General features: G+C 38.1%; 1 protein-coding gene across 3 annotated transcripts in view; it reads right to left on the bottom strand.

Moving 5' to 3' along the window:
- Positions 1–239: 239 nt before the first annotated feature.
- SYT4 (synaptotagmin 4) overlaps positions 240–23,802 on the bottom strand; it is a 234,883-nt gene continuing 211,320 nt past the window's right edge. For all 3 annotated transcript variants that reach the window (XM_045574428.1, XM_036418807.2, XM_045574429.1), the window contains 5 exons: positions 17,060–17,147; positions 9,742–9,900; positions 6,004–6,818; positions 4,171–4,291; positions 240–3,021 (listed from right to left, as the gene is read on the bottom strand). In XM_045574428.1, coding sequence (XP_045430384.1) covers positions 2,714–3,021; positions 4,171–4,291; positions 6,004–6,818; positions 9,742–9,900; positions 17,060–17,078 — 1,422 coding nt within the window. In that variant the 5' untranslated portion in view covers positions 17,079–17,147 and the 3' untranslated portion in view covers positions 240–2,713. The remainder of the gene's footprint in view (positions 3,022–4,170; positions 4,292–6,003; positions 6,819–9,741; positions 9,901–17,059; positions 17,148–23,802) is intronic.

The following is a 23,802-nucleotide window of genomic DNA, read 5'->3' on the forward strand; positions in this document are numbered from 1 at the left end:
CCTAAGCTCCTTGAGTCTCAGGCTTTGCTTCTATGTAACAGCAATAATGATATTTGCCCCAGATGATTGTTATCAGGATTAAGGAAAATAAAATTAGATACATGAAAGGTCTTGGTGCTGAATTACTAATGTTCCCTAATCTATGTGAGGAAATCTATTAGGGAAACTTGAGAACTTAGAAAAAAATAAGAGAAGCCTTGTTACAGAGTTCATCAGCAGAAAATTTGAGTGAAAATGGGTTGGGCAAAAGCAGCAGTTTATTAATCTCTTACAAACATGGTCTTACAAACATCATACATTGCTGGCACGAAAGAACAGACACCATCTCATACACCATGCTTCCTTCCAAATCACTTCTATTGAGTTACAACATTAGAACAAGTCAGTTACTGAGTTACACAGTTCTTCAAACATGAACACCTCCCTGTTAGGGTGGTGAGATTGGCTAATCAGACAAACAATTAATTTACATCTTTAATACAGTACAGGATTTGTAACAGAAGTCAAGATATTCACATTAATATTGTAATACATTATAAAACAGGACAACTTTCAGAAGATGATGGGATCATGTGTGTCCCTGTCTGTTTCAATTGCTTTTCTGTTTTTCCTCTGTCTTTACTTAAACACAGTTGCAAGTTATTTTACTCAACTTTTCACATTCAAAAACACTTGTAAGATTTAATAACTAAAAACTATTTACAAATTATTCATTGCAATTTTAAAAAGTATTTGTTGTTGGTTTTGTTGTTTTACTTTAAAATAAAAATAACACCCTCCTTCAACAGTCATACTTTATGAGGTACCGCCACTAACTTCTGGTGGCTGTGAAGGATCTTAGGGTTGACTCCTGACAACTTTCCAAAGCTCTAAAATATACTATATTCCATGGCCCATGTGTCCAAATCTACATACATAAAAAGGCCATTGACTTCCCCAAACCACACACGAACTACAATTCATTTCATGTTGCTTTCAGGGAAATGTTGAGTGGACCAAGATGTTGTTAGGTGACTTTGTGGAGGGATGGAGACAATGATGGGGGAATGGTCTTTTCAATCCCAAAGTCATCTTAAAGCACAAAAAAAGAGGTCAGTTTCCATTTTTGTACATGTAAAACATTTTCTTTACATTAGGCATAGTCATAAAAAGTATGAAGAAGTTGTTTTGAAAATGCATTGTCATAGAATTTACAAACACTGAGATATCAAACACATTCTCAAAAACTGCTATAGTACTGACACAAAACCTGACTCATAATGTAAAATTTTCAGTAGACTTTATTTTCTAACTTGCATATTTAATAATTCAACCTTACCCGAGCGAGTTTCACCCATACTTCTCTAAAAGTTCACATATAGTGACATTACCTCAAGTTCATTCTTTCCAAATAGTCACAGGGCCATGCTGTACTCTTGATTTTTAATGATTTTCAGGGCCCTGGCATTGGAAAACAATGTGAGACACAATTCTATCTATAAACTGTTCCACAGAAAACAGCTCAAGGCAAATTAGCCTAGAAAAGATAGTGAAACATACTTTATTGTGCTAATTTGACAGCCTAAATATATTTTGTGTGAACATATGCAAATTAATTAGGCTTGCTACATACTGCTTTTTAATCATATCAGTTTGTTAGCTGAAGTAATGCTTTCTGTCTGGCAATGGTTAAAACTTCAGTCTTTTTTGTTTGTTTGTTTTTAAATAGTAGGTTAGTCCTTTTTGCAGAACAATTCAATGAAGACTTGGTTAGCCATGTCCTCTCTCTGTTCAAGGGCACACCTCGAATGTACACTGACATACTCTACGTAGTTCCTATAAGAAAACTGCATTTCTAACTGGATTTCTACCTGAAGTTCATTTCTTTACCCACTACTTAATTCAACAACTTCACAAGGTAAACAGGGCTTTCCTAGACTACACTGACACTTGTGACAGGCAGTGAATAATTCAAGGCCTTGATGGTCCTGATGTGAGATTATATTTTACAACATTTGACTCACATGTAACCTTAGGGGGAGAGAAAAATCATATTTCAGCCATAGTGTTCTCAACTCAGCCCTTTGATAAAATGATTACTCAGTTTGCTCACTGTTCTTTTGAAACAAACCTAAGTTACTCCTCTTAGGATAAAATCACATCAAATAATTACAAAACAAAGATCAATGACTATATATTTTTATATGTAGGACACCGTTTGCACATCACGTAATTAATAAAAACGAACTAGAGAATACTTCTTTAATATCTTTGGATCTAAAGAAAAATTATTTCCCCACCTGAAAAAAAGTATGAATTTTCATAAGTGAAGACACACTTTTCATTTCTAAATCTTAAGAATCCCATGATTCCCAGTGACATGCTCCAATGAGATCATGACCTCTGGGAGCCCACCATAACCTGGAACTCTACTGCTTTATTCGTAAAATGCTTGACTGCTCTTATTTACATCCCTGGTAACCTGCAGGAGGGACTAAATAGGCTTATGAAAATTTATCCAATGTCTCTAGGTAAGAGGAAATTTATCATGATAATTTACAGTTACTTCCTGGTCTGCTAATTCAATTCGTTTCTAACAACAACAATAACAACAACAACAACAATAACAACAAAAGGAAGCTTGCTGTCACAAGCTTGCAATTATATATCAGAAAGAAAGAAAATCATCCCTTGCCTAGTAAAAATCATTAAGTCCCAATGCATGGCCAGGATGCTAACCATCACAGAGCATGTGCCACTTGGCGATCTGTCTCCTTGGATAGTCACAGATCTCCTTCCAGTGCTCTCCACCGGTTCCTTCCGCGGCCGCTTCCAGGACCAGCCGCCCGATCACCTCATTGCGGGACCCCCTTTCGGAATCCAAAACCAGAAACTCAACACTGATCTCTTCAAGACCCTCACAAGGAATATCAAAGACAAACAGTTCGTTGAACACAGCATTGGGGGTGCATTTCTTCACATGAGTCTTCTTTTTGGAGATTCTCTTTTTGGCATGGTACAGGTTTACTTTGACGTAGGGGTCTGCAATGGGAAACAAGAGACATTACAGGGACAGGATCAGTTTGGGGAGCTGGCCTCAACACAGCTGTGCCCTCAGAGATGACTGGATGCCAACAAAGAGTGATTACAGCGAAAATGAGGTAGAATAGAGCAAAGATATGCATAAATCTGACTTTGAACATAACTAAGAACGTGCAGCATAAGAGAAAGTAGTTCTAAGCCAGAGGATGAGGAAGAAACTGTAATGTCAGGATGAAGAGATAACATAAAGGGGAAGAAAAGAGAATGTTCTGATGATACATTCTGAATACTAATAACTCATTACAGAGAATGAGATAGAAAGAAAAAAACATGAGTGAACATCTAACCTTACTGAGTTGTCTGACTTTGGATAAGTTTCTACTTTGTTGAGCTTGGGTTGCTTTGTCTGTTGAACAGGCATTTATAATTCACGGTGACAATGCCTTTTTAGGCTTTAATTTTTTATTCTTAATCATGGACATTGATAATAGTGTGGTGATTGCTGGGGTGGAGGGTGGTGGAAGTGGAAGAGAGTATAGAGGGATAAATGGCAATGGGAAAAATAAATAAATAAATAAATAAATAAATAAATAAATAACAAATGAAAGAGTTAGGGTTTGAACTCAGATAATTGTAACTCATAGGTCATATGTTCTTTCTTATCATGCCATATAACAAGATTGTTTTCTTAAATTAGTCACAAAAATGAAAAAGCTAATTCTGAAAGCAGATATACAAGAAGTTAAAAGAAAACATAATAAAATAATAGAAGTGTTCAGGTAGGCAGGTTCATTTAAAATACAAAAATTAAAAAACTTTTCTCCCAAATCTTTATTTTACATCCATCACTGTATTTTTGGCTATGGCCTCTCATCTCTGCATTTATCACTGCTTTCTGCTTAACTCCATTCAGACACCTACCTACAACTATACATTCTTTGGCTTAGATCTTAGAATACGTGGTTTTATTCTTGCTAATGGCATTGGCTCATATTATTATTCTATAAAATGATAAGCAGAAAAACTATCATGTCTTTTTTTATTATGAATAAGAAGATAAATCAAAATCATGATTATGTTCATTAACTATTTTGCCCAATGTATTACTCACTTATACACTGAGCCTGAGTCTTTCAGAAGAATTCTTACCTGAAAGTCCAGACACATCAGATTTAGGCAAGTGTCGAGCTTTTAGAACAACCACAGTGAGAGTGTTGGTAGTGGACTGATAGCAGAGTGAGATCAGCAACTCACCCCGTCCTGAAGACTTCTAAACAAAGAGAGATGTGGTATAAGATGTTTATTACTTTTTAGTTTCGAAATGTGTACATTTTACATCAATATAATAGCCTTGCTATTTAAGTGTAACTTTTCTACTTATTTTTATTTTAGTAAGCTAAGGAATCCAAGAGTTACAAGCTTTTGTGCCATATCATCACCTCTTGAAAACAACTGTCTGCCATCTTCTGGTCTCTTCATGTACTGCAGGATGTTAAAATGGTCATTGAGTTAGCCACACCCATTATTAAAATGTTTAAAATAATATTTAGAGCACAGCTTACACAGAGTATGTTTTACTTTTGCTCCTTAAATGAAATCTATACTTTTTGAAGTTATGAATAGTAATGTATTATATTATCTTATCACTTGAATCAATTTGTATAGGGCAAAATGACTCATGTCAAATTTGACTTTATTTTAAATTCTTTAACATTGAGATTATTGCAATTTGAATTCAGACCAAATGAAATATATTCTGACTTTCATCACTCTCTGGGTCCAGAGGAATGATGGAGTTAACATTCTCTGCCACCAACCTCCTTCCAAAGTCCTTATTTAATCTAAAAAGTAAATTAAATATAGGAGAGACTTGATGCAATTTTTAATGCTTTATATGTGGACAGTACCACAGGATCATTCTTTGCATAATACTTAAGTCTGACCTGTACTTTAAAGACATTACATCAGATTATCAAGAACTCAGAGTACCAGTTTTAGCTGAAAGTAGCAAAATGTAAACTTGCAGTTTGATTATAACTAAGAATGATGGCTGGGCCAGAGCTCCTAAAACTATAATATATATATTTATCCAAAAGCTGGCATGGGGTAGCTGTGTGAATACACACTTAAAGAAGAATAAAATACAGGCACAGATATACTGTGCCACTAAACTGCTGGTGACTCAAGCTAATTAATGTTTTTGGACCTTACCTTGAATTAAGTTCAACAAAGAGACAAAGGCAAGGATATGGTCAAAATGAGCTTTATGTTATTTTGTGAAATTATGCCTTAGAGACACAGGTTATTCTAAGATACCACAATGAGTTTGGTATTCTGTATGTAATGTGGAAATAGGATTAAATTTGATTAACTAATGTCTTATCATTTTGTGATAACCCCAGAATCAAAGTAGTACAGCTCTGCAGGCAGAGTAGCTCACTTTCTGTCATACAACATAAAGATGAGCATTTACAATTCAATATGATGTGATGTCTCCTCCTTGAAAAGCAATCCTATGAAAAGTCAATACAGCTTCCAAATCCTCAGGAGAAATTGATTTAATTTTAATTTTAAATTTAAATTTCAGATTCAATTATGCTGACCTTGAAACATCTTGGTTACCTTGAGCATGAATAAGAAATATTTTCCTGCATTTTATATAGTTGAAGTGGTATCTTAGTCAAATTGCTTATGATAGAAATTACTAAAAATATTTATATAAGTGATACTTAAATATCCAGAAAGGGTGTCTATGTGTTTTATATAATTAAAATGCCTTAAGCATTCAGTGATGAGTTAAACTTTCCCTCATCTACTCTATTCCCTTGATCCTGATTCTATTAAGATTAATAATAATTAAATATGGTAAAGCTGATATGTACAAAATTTTATTATCCTAATAAAAATCCCTAGATATATAAGAAAAGCTATATAAAAAAATTGTTTATAAATACTTTAAGAACTAAAAAAAAAAAGAATTACCCTAACATTTCTCTTGATAATCTCTCTGTTCATTAATATTTTTCCATCAGACAATTCAATTCCTGCCAGAGGAATAAGGACCTCTCCAATGATATCATCTCTTGAAAACCTGTCAAAACTCAGAATTGTGAAGTGCAAGGCCAACTCCTGGATCTGGGTGTAGGGGATCCCATAGAAGGTGAAGGTCTCATCAAAAGCTGGGTCTAAGGTCTTCCTCAGAACTCTGGTTTTCACTTTATGCTTCTTCTCTGGAAGGATGGTCATTTTGATGTATGGGTCAGAGGTCATCGATTGCTCGTCCATGGCTGGCAAGCCACGTGCTTCCTTGATATTGACCACAAATGTTTTCTTCTCAAAGTTGTACTCTAAGGAGAAGAAGAGGGTTCCCAGCTTCTCTTGTTTCTCTTCTGAGCTAAGTGAAGTGCTGGACTTTAAGCTATCAGGGGAAACCCCCTCTTTTTCCCCTTCTGAAAGGAGCTTTGGGGTCACATTCTCCAAATCAGGAGGGCTGCCACCTTTGAGGTTTGTTTTGGGAAAGTTGCCATTGAGATCTCTCTTCTCCAGGTCAAGATGCAATGCATTCTTTGGCACAGCTAGTTTATTCTTTACTTCGTTTTTGTCGTCAGCTCCAAACTTCTTTTTGCTACTTAGGTTTTCAGGGTAAATATCAACCCCCTTTAGCACATGCACAAACTTATATGGAGGAGTCTTGTTAGACTTGGATGATTTTCTCTGACAGCAGATCCATGCAAACAAAGAGACTGTGAAGACCAGGCCAAATGCGCTGAAGATACCCACCACTGTGGGGATTTCATCTGAAAAAAATCAAATGACCAATAATATACATTAAAGGGGCAGAGCTGGAGACACGAACCTACATAAAAGCATCCTAAAACTGGCAATTGCTATAAGTAGCACAGATCGAATTACTTTCTAACTGTTCTGGGTATGAGTGATGTACACATTTCCACATCATCCCCAGGAATAAACACATCCTTTGTGTGGCACACATACAAAACAAACAAACAAACAAACCATACAGTATGATAGAAACTTCTTCATTTCAGTAGTTTTCATAAAGGAAATGAAAAGGTAAGACAGGGACTGGGTCAGATGTTGGGGAATGCTAAATGATACTGACATAGCTTTGTTTTTTACAGATGAGTCAACTACAGCATGCTGGGTCGGTACAAATTATATCAGGTTCTCATTGGCATTTTGAGGCTTTGTAGAACCATCAATTCTTTCTGACTATGGAACTTTAAATGCACATCCTTCAGATACTGGGAGAATCTGAATTCTTAGTAGTTGTTCATTTACCCAGGATCCAAACATTTAGAAACTCAGTGATTCAGGTAATTTTAAGAAATTGTGAAACATTACCTGCCATTGTCACAGACTCACTAATAATGTCCATCCAAATGATGAGACAGTGGTAAAAGAAATGTACATATATTAGGGGAAAATAATTTAAAAGATGAAAAACAGGCTATTAATATTACATAACTTATAACACTACAAACTCCTTGTATATCAACCCTGAATTCCCCAAACACTGAATTATCTGAAGTACAAATTAATTACACCTAAGTAAGGTAAAAACCAAGTGGTTCTAAATGAAATATCATTCCTTAAAAGATAACGAGAAGAGTGAGTATAGATAATTTAGAGTTCAATTTTATCCATAACTGATTTTTCCGAGCATATTTCCACATGGAAAATGATAATCAAATTGAAATTGAAATTCTTTCCTTGAATGCAGGAACATTAAGTTACAATGACATTAGTTACATTGATTATGCATGAAGCGTATCATGTTCCATACGTAAGCATATTTCTTCCACAAATAATTAGTAACACTAAAAAAGTAGTGAGAAATCAGTATTGCTATATATGGACAAAATGCTCCAAATAGTCAATATTTAATATAGCCAAAGTGAATATAACTAATGTAATACTATGTACATTTATTTCCATTCCAATCTATTTATTTTCTTCCCAAACACTGAGGAATAAAGTTAAAAGCCCCAGTCAGGAAAGGGTTAAGTCTTGTTTAAATAACCCCTGAAAAAATGATCTTTTGTTACTCCCCTTCTCCATTCCCTCACATCTTCTGCTTGTCTACTTTATAATCACAAAACTAAGCTTAAAGAACATACATTAAGCACTAATTAAAACATTAAGAAATGACAAATAAGGACAGAAGTGTCTAGGAAGATTAAAAAAAGCAAACAGAACAACAATAAAATATCCTGTAGTGCAATTATATCAAGAAACTAAATCACATAGAGATGAAAAATAAACCTTTCAATTCCCCAAATAGAACAAGCAGCAAATGCTACAGTAAAAGAATGAGGCTAGAGATAATCAGCTAAACTTAGTACGTATCAGCTTTTCAGTTTTTCCTTCTATTCAAGTCATTGTGGGGGGGGAAAATCCACTCCTGGACTCTAATAAAACAAGGCCAGGGAGCAAAAGCAAAATCATGAACTAAAGCAAAAGAACAATAAAAGCCATAGAAGATGATTTTTTTTTTAGTAGACTGATGCCTGAGTGTTAGAAAATGTCTAACTTTCAAATCAGAAATTGGGAATAAATATCACAACAATATAAACCCAATCACCCAAAGGTAAGGATGTGAAACTCATTTCTGAATTAGTATCAGAAATCCTCTCTATTCAATCCTTATGTCAAATGGCAGAATATTCAGTAGGATATGAAAAGACTCACTCCCTGTGTATTTCCTACTGATAAGGTCTTAAGCTTTTGATTGCAAAGATCTCAGTCGTTTCCCTCAGCTTAATAACGATTACCATGTATTTTTAGATAGCATTCCCTATTCCCAAACTTTTATAAAATTTCTTGTGCTTTTGAATACTTGTAAAGTAAGTAAAACTCTAATCTCTTGTCTTTGGAATGTAATGGGACCTAAAGATAGGTTTTATTGTTGTTTTTTAATTTAAAGAACCACATCTCATTTTATTTATTAAAAGAAAAAAGAGCAATGGTGTCAACATTTGGCATAGGAAAAGGAAAACTGAACTGAAAAAAAGGAGAACTAATCCTAGTTTCCAGTAGCTTTTAGCTAACTGACCTGCAGCACTCCCTTCATCCTCTGAGCTGCCATTAGCTCACCTGTGAAAGGAACTGGGCTCAGCAACTTCGTGTCAAATATCCCTTTACTCCTATCTAGCATCATAGGATTCTGTCTCTTTCATTAGCAACATATTTCAAGAATACAAGAAACACCTATCAAGGAAAACATCCTCATGCTGCACTCTGTAATAAATATACATCCCCAAACCCCCACTATATAAAGTTGTGTTACGTATGCCAAGATCAAGCCCTTATGTAACCACAGGACATTTGGCTTCCCCTAAATTTACCTATAAATAAAAATCACCTACAGAATTCATGGAACCAACAAGCAAACAGACTCCCTTTCCTCCCCCCACTAGAGCGTGCTGCAATTTCCAGAGCTTCTTCAACATTTCAGGAACTTCCAGGATGTAAAATAGCCCCAGCAGAAGGCAATGTTAAGGAGCAAAGATGCTAGGGAGAGGAGAAACAGCCTGCATAAGCCACGATTACCCGTTTATTGTTCTCCTTTTCCTTTCAAATGAGCTACCAAGTAAATATATACGCAACATCCCGCTGGGGTTGGGGGAAACAAAAACGCAGCCCACCCAGAGTATTCAAAGGACGACCGCATTTATATAAGTTGACGAACTTGCTTACCAAATTCTTCCCTGCTGGTAGCGATCGGAGCCATTTTTTTGCTGCGTGCTCTGTCCGAGGTGCTGAACGGCAAACTCTCTAGCTCCGTTCCCTTGCCCGAATGGAGGCGCAGGCTTTCCCGAGTGCTGAAAACAACAGAGCGGCGCCGGGGACCTACGCCTGGAACGGGGAGGAGGCAGAGAGGGAGGTCCGCTCGCCCTCGCTCGGTGATTTGCCGCCCCTGTTCCTGTTTAGATTCTTCTGAGAAGCTGGTCTCTGAGACTCCAGACGCGGCTGAAACCCGAATTGACGCAATCCTGACGCTACAGGGTTGAAATCAGCACCTGCCCACCCCCTCGCCTCCTCCCTCCAAGCCTCTCCTCTCTCATTTTTTTTTCTTCCTTCCTCTCTTCTCTCCTGAGGATTCAACACACGCACTCATCGATTATTTTAACTGTTGGACAGCTGGACATTAGCTTTGCTGTTCTGTGGGGGTGACTCAGAGGCACATGGAGATGAGCCCTGAAACTCATCTCTGTCAGCTCAATAGAAAACCTTTGGGTCATCGAGACCCCCCAAAATGTGACTGAGTTTTTAAAATAACGTGATCTACAGAAGCATGTTAAGGGAAGAGTAAGAGAAATCTCTGCATCAAATGACCCATGGTAAAATGCAAGAATATATTTTCTTATTTTCTGAAAATTTTCATTGGTATTCCTATGTTAGAAAACAACTCATTGCACATTGATCTATTTGACATAAGGTAACAGTTTGTCCATTATGATGACTCATTTTCTAATAAATTATTAGTCTAAACATTTTGCTGACGCTGTTGCTCTGTCAGCTCGCTTCCCTGTAACATCTGACATTTGACCAGTTAGAGTACGTAGGAGCAGATGGTTATAATCTCTTCTGTATTCAGACTCACTCTCAGTTATGACTTTTGCATATAATAAGACTGCTTCTAGAATAACATTACTGGTAAAAAAAAAAAAAAAAAAAGACACATTGGCTTCTAATAGGGTTGTGGCAAAAACAGTTACAAGAACTGATCAAAATCTAAGATGACATTGATAACTATGGGTTATTTTGAAAGAAAAGCCCCCCCCCCCCATCTGATGATCTTCCTGGGGTAAGAGAAAATATGGTGTCAGTTTCTGATTAATTTTAATTTGGAGATTGTGTGTGTGTGTGTGTGTGTGTGTGTGTGTGTGTGTGTGTGGTGTGTGTGTGTGTGTGTTTAAATAAATGTTAGTAATTTTCCAAAGGAGAGAATTAATGCTGTTACACCATCTACCAATTATTGCTCCGCAAAGAATTCTTTTGCTGTGGAGCTCAGTGAGCAGATGAGATTCAGCTTGTGCTGGGATAGGGGAGGAGGGCACTGGGTGTGTCTCAGAAAGCTACTGCACAAGTGAGAGGTTCCTGCCCGTTTGTGAGCTGCCACTCTGAGCGTCAGGACTGTGTCTGGGGAGAAACTGGCTGCAGCCTTTTGCATCATGGAAAATTTTACAAACCAGGGTTTTCTTTCCCTTCTATGGCTCCCACATACTTACATACTTGGCATTTTCACATTTTTTTCTAACAGATTTTTTTAAACCTTGTATCTTCATGCTATGAAAACACACAGACTAATTTACTGTATTTAATTTTTCATTGGCAGAATTTGTGATCTGTGGCCTTATCTTTCACTTCATTCAGACTGTTTGTTCCTCAGTTAAGCATGCACCTGGTGGGATGGTCGGTAGTAATAAACACCCACTGGTGAGATGAAAGAGGGACATTTGTTTGTGTTGTATATCACAGGTAAACAAAACACACAGTGTGAGGTTTACTAATACATGTGTTTTCTAGCCAAGTTATTGCTAACATATGGTTAAACTCATTTGTTATAAACATAAATACCTCATGTGTATATTCCATATAAATTAGTATCTCATTAATTTTACCTTCAAGCGGTAAAATGCTGCCATGTAAAACCTGTCTAGATTGCTTCAACTCTGTTTTCACAAAACCCTGCCCCACCCTGGCCTATCTCATTTCTTGGGACACGTGGTGATAAGACTGCCTCTTACCCAGAGCCAATGCTATGGCGGGTGTGCTATTTCCTTGCTGCTTTAAAAGCAAACTGAAAATAACTGTTATTAATTAAAGTGCCAGAGGTTTTCCTCATTTTCCTTTGGCGAAGAGCATGTTATTCAGTATCCATTCTCTTTAGAAGAGCTTCTAGCAGCACCAGCTGAGGAGTGGGAAGCTGATCCAACACAGTAAAAAACCTGTAAGTTTCTTCTGATTGAAATTCACACCCGACCACATTGTTACATTGTTCTTTTAGGATCCAGCAACCAGGTAATCAATTTGCTGACGTGAGCAATACCCCTCTGGCAGCAGAGACTTGGGAGGAGGGGTTGTTGCTAGGGAACCACCTTTTTTTCCACCCAAAACACCCTGCCTCCAACAAGTTCCTGTCCTGGGAAACAGTCTGTTCTGTACAAGTGGCAGAGGTTACTTCAAAATGATTCTTTGACTGCTGAAGCAGTTCAGCGTTTACCCTACTTTATTTTTTATTCTGATTGCAAATGTTTATATACATTGAGAAACAATGAACAGAGCACTTGCATTTCAATTTAATTTTGAGGAGAATTCAGTTGAATTGATGACTCATGGTATGATTGTTTTTCTCCACTTTATTTATTTTTTAAAATTTAATATATAGCTTGATTTGCAGTTTATATATTCTATTGGTTATATATTTTAATTTATATTGTCTTTATTCCCTTAAAAATATTGGTGGGTGCATTTAGAACTTTCTGTTAGGCAAAAGAAAATTTTGAAAGGTTTTGAAAATGTTGTAATGAGCTTCAGTATTCTGTATCAATGCTTAGCTTAGTAATACAAAGGCCTTTTACTGGTATGTGGGTGGAGTAGAATAGAGTATCTGATAATGGATAATGGATAATTGCTTTAATGTTCCATATCATTCTATTAAGATGCTGGCTCTAGTGTTAATGGAGTTGATTTGTATTACAAGCACACCCAAGTCAAAACCCTGCAAGACAAATGCTTTCACAATTGGTACCTCAGAAATCCCTCCCTGTGCACCATTCGACATTTGATTTTCTTCAACAAACTCAGTATTTACTATGTGTCAATATAAATTAGGCTTTAATGGCTCATCAGTAAAAAATAAATAAATAAATAAATAAAATAAATAAATCATTAAGCCAAATCTAAAAAAGCTTATGGTTTTCATTCCTTACCGTTTTTTTCTTACTTTTAACACATACTTACTAAATATGTACTATCTCGTAAATTTTTAGTAAATAGGAGATATCAACTGGCCAAGATGACAAAAATGAGCCTTCCTTTCATGGAGCTTAAAGACTACAGAGGAAATGGGCATCCCTTTCCTCAAAAGTAGGGGATAGGGGTGCGGAGCTTAATCTATGCTAATAATAGCCTAGGTGGTCGTCATGCCCTCATGCATCATGCCCAAATGTCATCACAAAATGGCTGTCACAGGATGGCTGCGCACACAGCAGATTCGGGACCCAGCAGAGTAGGTGGGGCACAGCAGGGAAGGCAGCTGTGGGCGACCAGGCTGGCAGGGGAGCAGTTAGACATCAATCAGGCTGGCATGGGAATGGTTAGGGGGTGATCAGGCTGGCAGGCAGAAGCAGTTAGGGCAATCAGGAAGGCAGGCAGGCAGGTGAGCAGTTGGGAGCCAGCAGTCCTGGATTGTGAGAGGGATGTCCGACTGTCCTTAATCACCCCAAACCCCTCTGTCTGCCTGCCTGCTTGATCGCCCCTAACTGCTTCCCTGCTGGCCTGATTGCCCCTAACTGCCTCTACCTCACCCCACACTTGGGACCCAGGGTTTCCTCCTTTGGCTGGTTGCAGGCACCTGGAACTCGGGCTTCCCTCCCTCTGGCTGGCTACAGGCACCCAGGATCCGGACCAGTTTCGCTTGGGCCAGCCGCAGCCTCAAGGGAATTGTGGGTGGGTGGCTTTGCCTGGGCCTCATCCACAGCTGCCCTGGACTGTGGAGCAGAAAGCTTGTCCCTCTCTGGAGCAACAGCCACAGGCGCTGGAGCCCGGGCCCACAGGGCAGGAAGCTTGTCTCTCTCCTAGGCTGCAGGCACAGATGCAGCTGCTGGACCCCAGGACCCCAGGGTGGGCAGCTTGTCCCTCTACCAGGCCACAGGAGCAGCTGCTGGCACCCAGGACCAAGGGACCCTGGGGTATGCAGATTGTCTATCTCCCTGGCCAGGGCACAGGCTCAGGCTCAGCCGCTGGCACTTGGACTGCAGGGGAGATGGCTTGTCCCTCTCCTGGGCTGCATCCCCAGCTGTTGGTGCCTGGTTCCATGGCCAGGCAGCTTGTCCCTCAACTGGGCCACAGGTGCAGCTGCTAGCACCTGGGTCCATGGGGACCTTGGGGTGTGTGGATTGTCCCTATCCTGGGCCACAGCCTGAATGGTCCCCATTCCTCTCTCAGGAGCTCATTTGTGCCTGGCTGGTCCCCAGCCCTCTCTCCCCAGTGTTGAGTGTCTGAGCAGTTACTGCATGATGGGATGAGGGCATGATGCAAATGATGATCATTTGCATATTAGCTCTTTATTATATAGGGCTAGAGGACCAGTGCACAACATTCGTGCACTGAGTGTGTGTGTGGGGGTTCCTCAGCCTGTCCTGCACCCTCTTGCCGTCCAGGGCCCCTCAGGGGTCCTTAGCACTGCCACGGAGGTAGAAAAGGCTCTGCCACTGCCACTGCCCTCGCCAGCCCTGAGCCTGGCTTCTGGCTGTTTGGCGCTCCCCCCATGGAAATGCATTGGCCATCAGAGGGCAGCTCCTGCATTGAGCATCTACCCACTGGTGGTCAGTGCACATCATAGCGACCAGTCATTCTGCCATTTGGTCTATTTGCATATTAGGGTTTTATTATATAGGATTATTTATAAATCAATAAAAATGATACATTTTTTGTTAGATTGGCAGAAAAAAATATATATATATTTGGTGTGCTCATAATTTTAGTAATTATTTTATTTATGCCATAAGATGAAAATGTTGAAAACTATGACCTAAAATGATGTCATTTCCTGTACATTAGTGAAAGTTTGCAAATCACAAAACCAAAGCAATGTCATTATAACTGTTTGGCAGGAAGAGTCTGATATCAGCAAGCACAAGGTTTCATCTCTAAATGAAATTGAATGGAGATAAAATACAACACTTAGAGCAGGTTACAACATGAAATTAATAGCATTCCATTAATTGACAAGCCTTTCTATTTAATACATTTAATATTTTCATGAGACTATCAATAAATCTATTTTATAGATGAGAAAATTAAGACATAGCAAGAGTAGTTTTTTTTTCTCCTTTTTTGTTGCATAGGTACCTACCTTTATCAACATACCCCCAGAGAATCTGACTCAGAGATGTTGATGGAATTGATAAGGCCCCAAGGCCACACTGATAAAACTGAGCAAATTGGGCAGTGTTTGCACTGAATACATTTTTGTTAATCCTTTGACCTTGTTGAAACCAAGGGCCTTGTTCTCTACTGTTGAACTCTTCTCTAATCTGGCATAAGCACTATGGTTTCAAACCCAAATGATAGAGAAGAACAAAAATGAATCAATTGTGACATTGAATATTTATTACCAAGTGTTTGGAAACCCTTGAAGACAAAAGGATTATCTAGATACTGATATCATAATTTTTTTTTTTTTTTTTTTCTTTTTTTTTTATTTTTTTTTTTATTTATTTTTTTTAATAAGTTTTTATTGTTCATATTATTACAAATGTTCCTTTCCCCCCCCACACACACACACCATTGCTCTCCTCCACCAGGTTCCCACCCCGCCCTCTGCCCTTTCCCCTCTCCCCATTGTCCTCATCCATAGGTGCACAGTTTATGTTCAGTCTCTTCCCCCGCCCCCCTCTCCCCTTTACCCCAAGAATCATCAGTTCACTCCCCTTCCATACCTCTGATTCTATTATATTCAACAGTTAATATTGTTCATCAGATTTTTTTAATTTCCTTGGTTTTTAGATTCACTTGTTGATAGTTATGTATTTGTTGTTCATAATTTTTATCTTTGTTTACTTTCTCTTCTGAAAGAACCTCCTTCAGCAATTCATATAATTCTGGTTTGGTGGTGATGAACTCCTTTAGGTTTTTTTTATTAGTGAAGCTCTTTATCTGGCCTTCGATTCTGAGTGATAGCTTTGCTGGGTAGATTATTTTTGGCTGTAGGTTCTTGCTATTCATCACCTTGAATATTTCTTGCCATTCCCTTCTGGCCTGCATGGTTTCTGTTGAGAAGTCAGCTGACAATCGTATAGGTGCTCCTTTGTAGGTTACTACCTTTTTTGCTCTTGCTTCTTTTAATATTCTCTCTTTGTCTTTTGCTCTTGGAATCTTAATAATGATGTGTCTCGGTGTGGTCCTCTTTGGATTCCTTTTGTTTGGAGTTCTGTGCGCTTCCTGGACTTGTAAGTCTAATTCTTTCACCAGGTAGGGGAAGTTTTCTGTCACTATTTCTTTCAGTATGTTTTTGATATCTTGCTCTCTCTCATCTTCTGGGACCCCCATAATTCTGATGTTGGTTCGCTTGAAGTTGTCCCAGAGGTTTCTTACATTATCTTCAATTTTCTGGATTCTCTTGCCTTCTAGCTTCTGTGGAGGAGTGTCTTCTGGCTCTTTATGTTCCAAATCTTTGACTTGATTCTTGCAATCTTCCCTTCTGTTTTTAGGACTCAGTAAAATATTTTTTATTTCAGACAATGTAATCTTTATTTCTTGTTGATCCCTTATCATTTCTTGTTGACTCCTTATTAATTCTAGTTGATCTCTTTTCATATCCTCATAGGCCTTATCCATCTTTTCTAGGAAATTCTTGAAAAACCTTATAAGCGTAGATTTGAACTCTATATCCAGACGCTTTTTGTCCTCCATTTCTTTCGTTTGTGATCTATTTTGTTGTCGCATTTCGCAGTTACTCCTGATATCATAATTTCCCAAAGTTTTCTCTTTAAAAAAAAAATATTGAATTTATTGGTGTGGCTTACTTAATAAAATTATATAGGTTACAGATGTACAATTCTATAATACATCACCTGTATATTGTATTGTGTGTTCATAACCCAAAGTCAAGTCATCTTCTGTCATCATTCTATAACCAGAGCACAGTATTTTTCAAAGTTTACAAATTAGCAACAAGAGCATTACTTCATTTATCTATTTTTTTAAAGAACAGTGCCCTTCTTCTCATATTAGTATTTTCATTGTTTATTACCTCCTCAAGCTCAGTTGAATACATGAATCATACCTGATAGTCCCTTGGACATGCTGCATCATCTGATGGCTTTGATTGAGGTGGAGGTTGCACTGTAAAGTATCTGCATCAGTCAAAGGGTCTGTAGATGAAATGCCTGGAAGTGAGTCATCAAGAGTAACTTCTGGCTTCTATGAGTAATCTCAGCTCTCATTTGCACTAATGCAGCTTCCTCTCAAATAGCAGTGCATTTTTAATATGAAAATAGAATCATCTCATTTTAGAGCTGTAAGACTTCAGAGGTCTTTATACGTTCTTCTTTGAAATCTTGGAGGGGACACAAATAATGTAGTTAAGAGTGTTAATACATGATCACATATAGTATTCACTCTGAACCAGTATGTTTTTAAGCATCCAATGCTATATCCTTCTCAAAATAACTTCTAAAGTTTCTATATCTGGTTTGACTGCAATACTGTTCCGCTATCTCTTTCACTGATAAACATTCACAGAAGTGGAAACAATGAAAAGCTATGTTATGTTTGCAGTTCTAAGAATATGTCAAGTAAAAACAAATTATTGCTTTTTACTTTGAAATATTTGAATCTCTTTAGGCAGATTATGTATGCCATAAAGTTAAATATATTTTCTAATGAATGTTTAATATTATGAAAGGAAAATAAAATCTATTTCTTATGTGATGAAAGACAACCAAGAGAATCCAAACCTTTGCATGATGTTCCATTCAAAACTGTCCCCATTATCATCTCAAATTTAAATGCTCCTTCTAGTTACGCATGTTCTCATTATTTCTCTGTGTGCATTGATATTTATGGGATCAATATGTAATTTAGTATCAGTATGTTTAATCATAATCAGCCAGAGTGTTGTGTTTAGCTGAACCTATAAAATATCCTATAATGATCCCAAAATGTTTAATTTAAGAATCACTGCTTCTGTGCATATGAATCACAGACCTGTATTTAATTATTGATAGCAATTAGTACACAGAAGCAGACAAACACCATCTGGTGGTAGAAAAGGTTCTGTGGCTGATTCCCTTTCATTCACTCTTGCTTCTAAAATAGTGCATCATTGATGGTGTTCCCCCAGATAAGAAAATTGGTTTTATTTCTATATCCCAACTCCTGGAATTTCTGCCCTTTGAACTCCATAGTATCAATAGGCTTGTTCTCTGGCTAAAATAAAACAATCAGAACTATGGGGTGGTCAACTGCATTTGGTCACCATAAGCAGATCTCAATAAAAATTTTCAGTAAGAATTCCTCACCCTGTATCTATGTGTTTCATGAATAATAATAAGAATGATGTTAAAGAAATTGAACCTCAAGGTCAGACATTCAGAACAAAAAGCAATGCTTAATATAAAACCATAGGAAATGCCAAATATTAACTAATTAGGCTCATATTTTATTCAGACAAGAACAGGTGCATGTGCACACACACATGTATGAGCCTGTGTGTGTATGTTGATGTATGGCTTAGGGAGACAGCCTTCTTCTAGCTAATGAAATGTAAAATAGTAGTGACATGAGGATAGAGGAAATTACCCTGCCTCTTCTTAACAGGACCCACCATTGTCATTTCACCTTTGTAAACCTTTGTTCCCTCAGCACAGCTACTGACACCCCATATGGTAATATGTACTAAGGACCCAGAGCTGAGTCCTCTTTCCTCTTGTTCTGATTGTTTAACTCAATACATGTGCTCTGTTGTGCACACTGGGCAGAACTGGGTTATGTGTACAAATATTTTAATCCTCCCATCACTGGGGGTGGCTATGCTGGGTGCTAAGGCAGCCCAGCCTCCTGGGCACTCAGCTCCAGCATCAACTAGCTTCATCTAGGACCACCTAGACCAAAGCTCCACAGTTTGCCACAAGATCCCCTTTTCAACAGACATTCTGGGTAAAAAAGGATTTGCTATTCCATCTCACTAAGCAGAATGTAGTTAGGAGAGGATTCTGCCATGCAAACAACTACTTCATCAGCCAGTGACTGAGTGTTCAATAGCCTCCCAGGTGAAGGTGCCTAAGGAACTTCTGGTAGAAATTGTGGGTCAAGGAAGCTACCCAAGTGCAGCTGGAATAGAGGATGAAGGCTTTGGGAAGGTGAAAGGCTAAGGTCTCAAATCTCTGCTGTTATGCGTAATTTGGATATGCCTGCCTTCACATACCAAGGGTGCCCCCCAAAATGCATAGATACTTTGAATACTTATAAAGGAAGTGTTTTTACTTTAACTGCCTTTTCAAACTTCCAGTAGCACTTTAGGATGAATTCCCTTTGTTCAACACTTAGTCTAGCAGAAAAGAAATAAACATCAATTGAACTATCAGCTGTTAAAGTGTCTATACATGTTTTGGGACACCCTGTATTGACCTGTGTTCTTTTGCCACTGATATGTGCTTAAATGGAGTCTAAGTGGAAGGATCAAGTAAAAGCAAACAACAGCAGTCAACTTTACAGTCTAATGAAGCCGAAAAAATGTGTATAAATAGGAAGTTTGAAGCTGGATCAGAGTTGTGAGTCATTTGTCCATTCACAATGGGGCCAACAATGGGGCCTAGACTCTGGGAAGAGTAGCCTGGAGGAGCCCAAAAGCCAACATCAAGTTATTGGGGATTGGCATCAGTCATACTCTGATGGAGACTTGGGGAAGCAGGAAGAGTGCCTGAGAATTTTCAGAGAGTGGGAGGAAATCAAGGCCCAAGCCCAGATTCAGACCACAAACCACAAAGCCATGGGTGCCCATGGTGATGACTCAGGTGACATTTGCAAGGATAGTAGCTAAGCAAGGAAAATATGAGCACCCAAACCGAAATTTCATATATATATATATATATATATATATATATATATATATATATGTATATATGTATATATATATATATATTATTATTATTATTATTATTATTTTTACAGAGAGGAGGAGAGAAGGATAGAGAGCTAGAAACATCAATGAGACAGAATCTACCAGCTGCCTCTTGCACACCCCCTACCAGGGATGTGCCCGCAACCAATGTACATGTCCTTAACCAGAATCAAATCTGGGACCTTTCAGTCTGCAGACTGATGCTCTACAACTGAGCCAAACCGGTTTCGGCCAAAATTTTATATACTTTATCTATTTTGCATAATAGGTACTTTTTATCTATTTTGCACTTTAGATTTCAATAAAATATATTTTCTCTTTTTTGGGGAGGTGGGGGTGGGGTTGGGAGGGGAAGAGACTACAATGAAGAAGGAAACTTATTCAGTGCAATATATAAGATTTCTTTTAAATAAAGAATTCAAACATTAAAAGAGCCTCTAAAACACTATTTGCCTAGTCCACAAAGGTGATGGGCACACAGCATCTCAAAAGCCAGACCTGGGTCCTGCTCAAGGGAGCAGCATGATTCACCTCCAAAGATGGATGGTGGCACATAGGCCTCAGCTGCTCCTGCTGAGGTTCAATAACGGAAGTAGCCTCTGCTGAGCTGGTGTCCAGGAAAGAGAAGAACAAGGGCACAGCAGGGACTGCTGAGGTACACAGGACACTCCCAGAGGCAGTGCAGAGTGTTGAGTGGGTTGGGGATGTGGGCTGATTTCTGCCTTACTCTCAGTGACTAAGGTTGGGTGGCGGGGGCGGGGGGGGGGTGGGGGGAAGATTCTTGTATGTGACTTCTGCCAGTTGCAGAAGGTTTGATCAGATTTTATGAAGAAAGATGCAAGGGTTCTTAATCTTATCCACGGACTTTATCCAATTTCCATGAAGAGGTTAAAAGCATCACAGATCACCATACTATTTTCTTTATACATTGTCCCTGAACTATAGATAATTGTGGCTGCAGCAATTCATTAAATATTCATTTATTCAAACAGGAATTAGGAAAAGTCAAGAACAATGACATAGCTGCAGAGGGCAAATTTGTTCAAAAGGTCACCTACCTAGTTTTTCCCAATAAGATTCTGGCAGAAAATTTGAATAGGTGGTGATTTTGATTATAGAAAAATGACAAATTGAGCCAGGTCCTTGCTGCTAGGAATACATTCTAATTGTATTATTCTAAAAAGATGCAGAAGTAAAGGATGAATTCTTACGTTCTACAAACCTGTTCTTTTTGGGTGGCCTCTGCATTGGTAGAGAGGGCAGAAACCCTTCCTCTAAAATTATTTGCACAAACTGCTACTGTGTTCATGTAGGAGTGGGGCTTTGGAGAGTTTATGTTTAAATGTCCAGGAAATACATGTTTGAGATTATGCCCAGTAATTCCTGCCCCCTTCCTTTCTGACCGAAGAAGGTGCCTTTGAAGGGAGTTGCCTTGGCTATGCGGTTCATAGGCAGGTTGATGAAAAGTAAGAAGGCAGTTTATCTACTTTTAAGTATAGGAGCAATTAAAGTTAGAAATTATAATACAAAATGTCACATATGGTGAAGAATTTCAAAAGCTACATGAGGGCTGATGTCCAATTGAATTCCCGAAAAAGGCCAACAGAGTATTTGTAATTCCTGACCATGTTATTGTGCATGACCCCCAGAGGGTCAGCAGAAATACCTGATATGAATAAAAAGTGAAAAATAGTTTGCACAAAATTAGATCTGTGGCTTGCCCTGAATGGTAATGGCAACATCTAGAAAAATTCTTAGTGCAGATTTTTATAAAATTGACTGTTTTGTAAAATAATCTATATTGAATGTTTTTACATTATAGTGGTAGGTGAAGACATATTACAAAATAAATAGATTATCATGAAATCTAGTTAAAACCATTGAGAACTAATAGAAAAAAATATGCTGGCTTATTAGAGAAATTCTTTAAAATGTGGCCCCATAAAGAACTTGCACAATGGAGAGAAGTCTTAAAATAATTAAATCTCAAGATCTGAATATATTTTAAAGGTCATCTAGTCTAACGAATCAGTGTTAAAATAATCCAAATAAGATTCCTCACAGAGGGTTATTGATTTCTGGACACAACCAGGGGATCATGAGACAGCTAGCATCATGGTTAAAGTATGGCCTCAGGAGCCACGTCCACCACTCAAGTTACATAACTTTGGTAGGTGACTTGGCCACTGTAAGCCTCCATTTCTGCATGGGTAAAATCGACATACTAATAGTACAACGAATCCTCATTATTCATACTGTATATTTGTGAATTTGTTAACTCACTAAAACTAATTTGCAACCCCAAACTCAATACTCATAGTGCTTTAGTGGTCTGTCATGAACATGTCCAGAGCAGTGAGAAGTTTGAATTGCTCAATGCTCATGTCCCCAGCAGAGGTCAAACAAGGGAACACTCTCCCTCTTATTCATTCTCCTACTATAAACTATTGTCCTTGACATGATATATTTAGTGCCATACTTTATGCAATTTTGTGCTTTTTGTTGGTGATTTGCTGCTTAAAATGGCTCCCAATTATAGTGCTGAAATGCTGTGTACTGTTTCTAAACCAAGAAGGCTGTGATGAGCATTGTGGGGAAAATACCTGTGTTAGCTAAGCCTCATTCAAGCATAAGTTATAGTGCTCTTAGCTGTGAGCTCAATGATAATGAAAGGACATAATGTATTAAAGAAGATGTCTTTTAAACAGAAACACAAATAAAACAGGATTGTGTATTGATTGGTGGATGAAAATGTTGTGACCAGAGGCCCTAAGGAATGCGATCCTGTATGTCCCCTAGGAGCGTTGGTTCAGTATTTGCTAATTCAGTGCCTTTGGCAACTTTATCGAACATAGTTACCACAGATAAAAAGGATCTACTGTATTTAACTTACCCTGGAAATAATGCATTTTAAACTGTTCAGTACTAGAATTTGGCATGTGACATATAAAAAGGGCATTAAATAAAAATGGACATTATTAAACACAATATCATAAAGAAGCTTCTTCCGTTGTCAGACATTTTACATTAACTACCTCTTTAACTTGTAGCACTATAAAATTGGTATTGGCCAAACATATTATAAAACTGTTGAATTTTGATAATAGCATCTTTTGTTATAGAATGCCATCTTTCTCCCTGGTTCCTGACACAGAGCTCCTAAAATTCTCAGAAATCCTGAGTGATGCATGCTGAGTGACTAAGCTAATAATCGTGTGATTAAAAATTGGAATTTTTAAGCCCTATCCGCAGATCTCCAGGGAGGACAACAGGTTCAATCACCAATGATTTAATAGAGGTTGCCTATGTAATGAAACCTCCATCAAAACTCCAAACAATGGTTTGCAGAGCATCTGGAGTGGTGAAATGCTAGGAGGGTAACACACATGGAAAGGGCACAAAGGCCCATAATTCTTCTTATATACCTTGTCCCATGCATCTATTACTCTGTGTAGTGAGTGTCAGAATTGAACAAAATTGTAGGTCACCCAGTTGGGGTCCAGAGAGTTGGATAATTGGTTGATTGAAAAAGATTCCCCCTATTGTTAGACTTTTTAAAAATAAATATATTTTATTGTTTTTTTACAGAGAGGAGGGGAGAGGGATAGAGAGTTAGAAACATCAATGAGAAACATCGATCAGCTGACTCCTGCACACCTCCTACTGGAGATGTGCCCACAACCAAGGTACATGCCCTTGACTGGAATCCAACCTGGGACCTTTCAGTCCGCAGGCCAAAGCTCTATCCAGTGAGCCAAACAGGTTCCGGCTGCTGTTAGACTTTTATTGTTAGACTTGTTGTGAGTAGTAATAGATCAGGGTGTGATCTATATCTCTATTCAGGTGGCCATCGCAAATAAACAAAGTAAGATTGATAGAAAAGCCCTGCCCCCTTATTAAAGAAC

This window comes from Pipistrellus kuhlii, unplaced genomic scaffold (genome assembly GCF_014108245.1).
Source record: "Pipistrellus kuhlii isolate mPipKuh1 unplaced genomic scaffold, mPipKuh1.p scaffold_m20_p_6, whole genome shotgun sequence".
NCBI lineage: Eukaryota > Metazoa > Chordata > Mammalia > Chiroptera > Vespertilionidae > Pipistrellus > Pipistrellus kuhlii.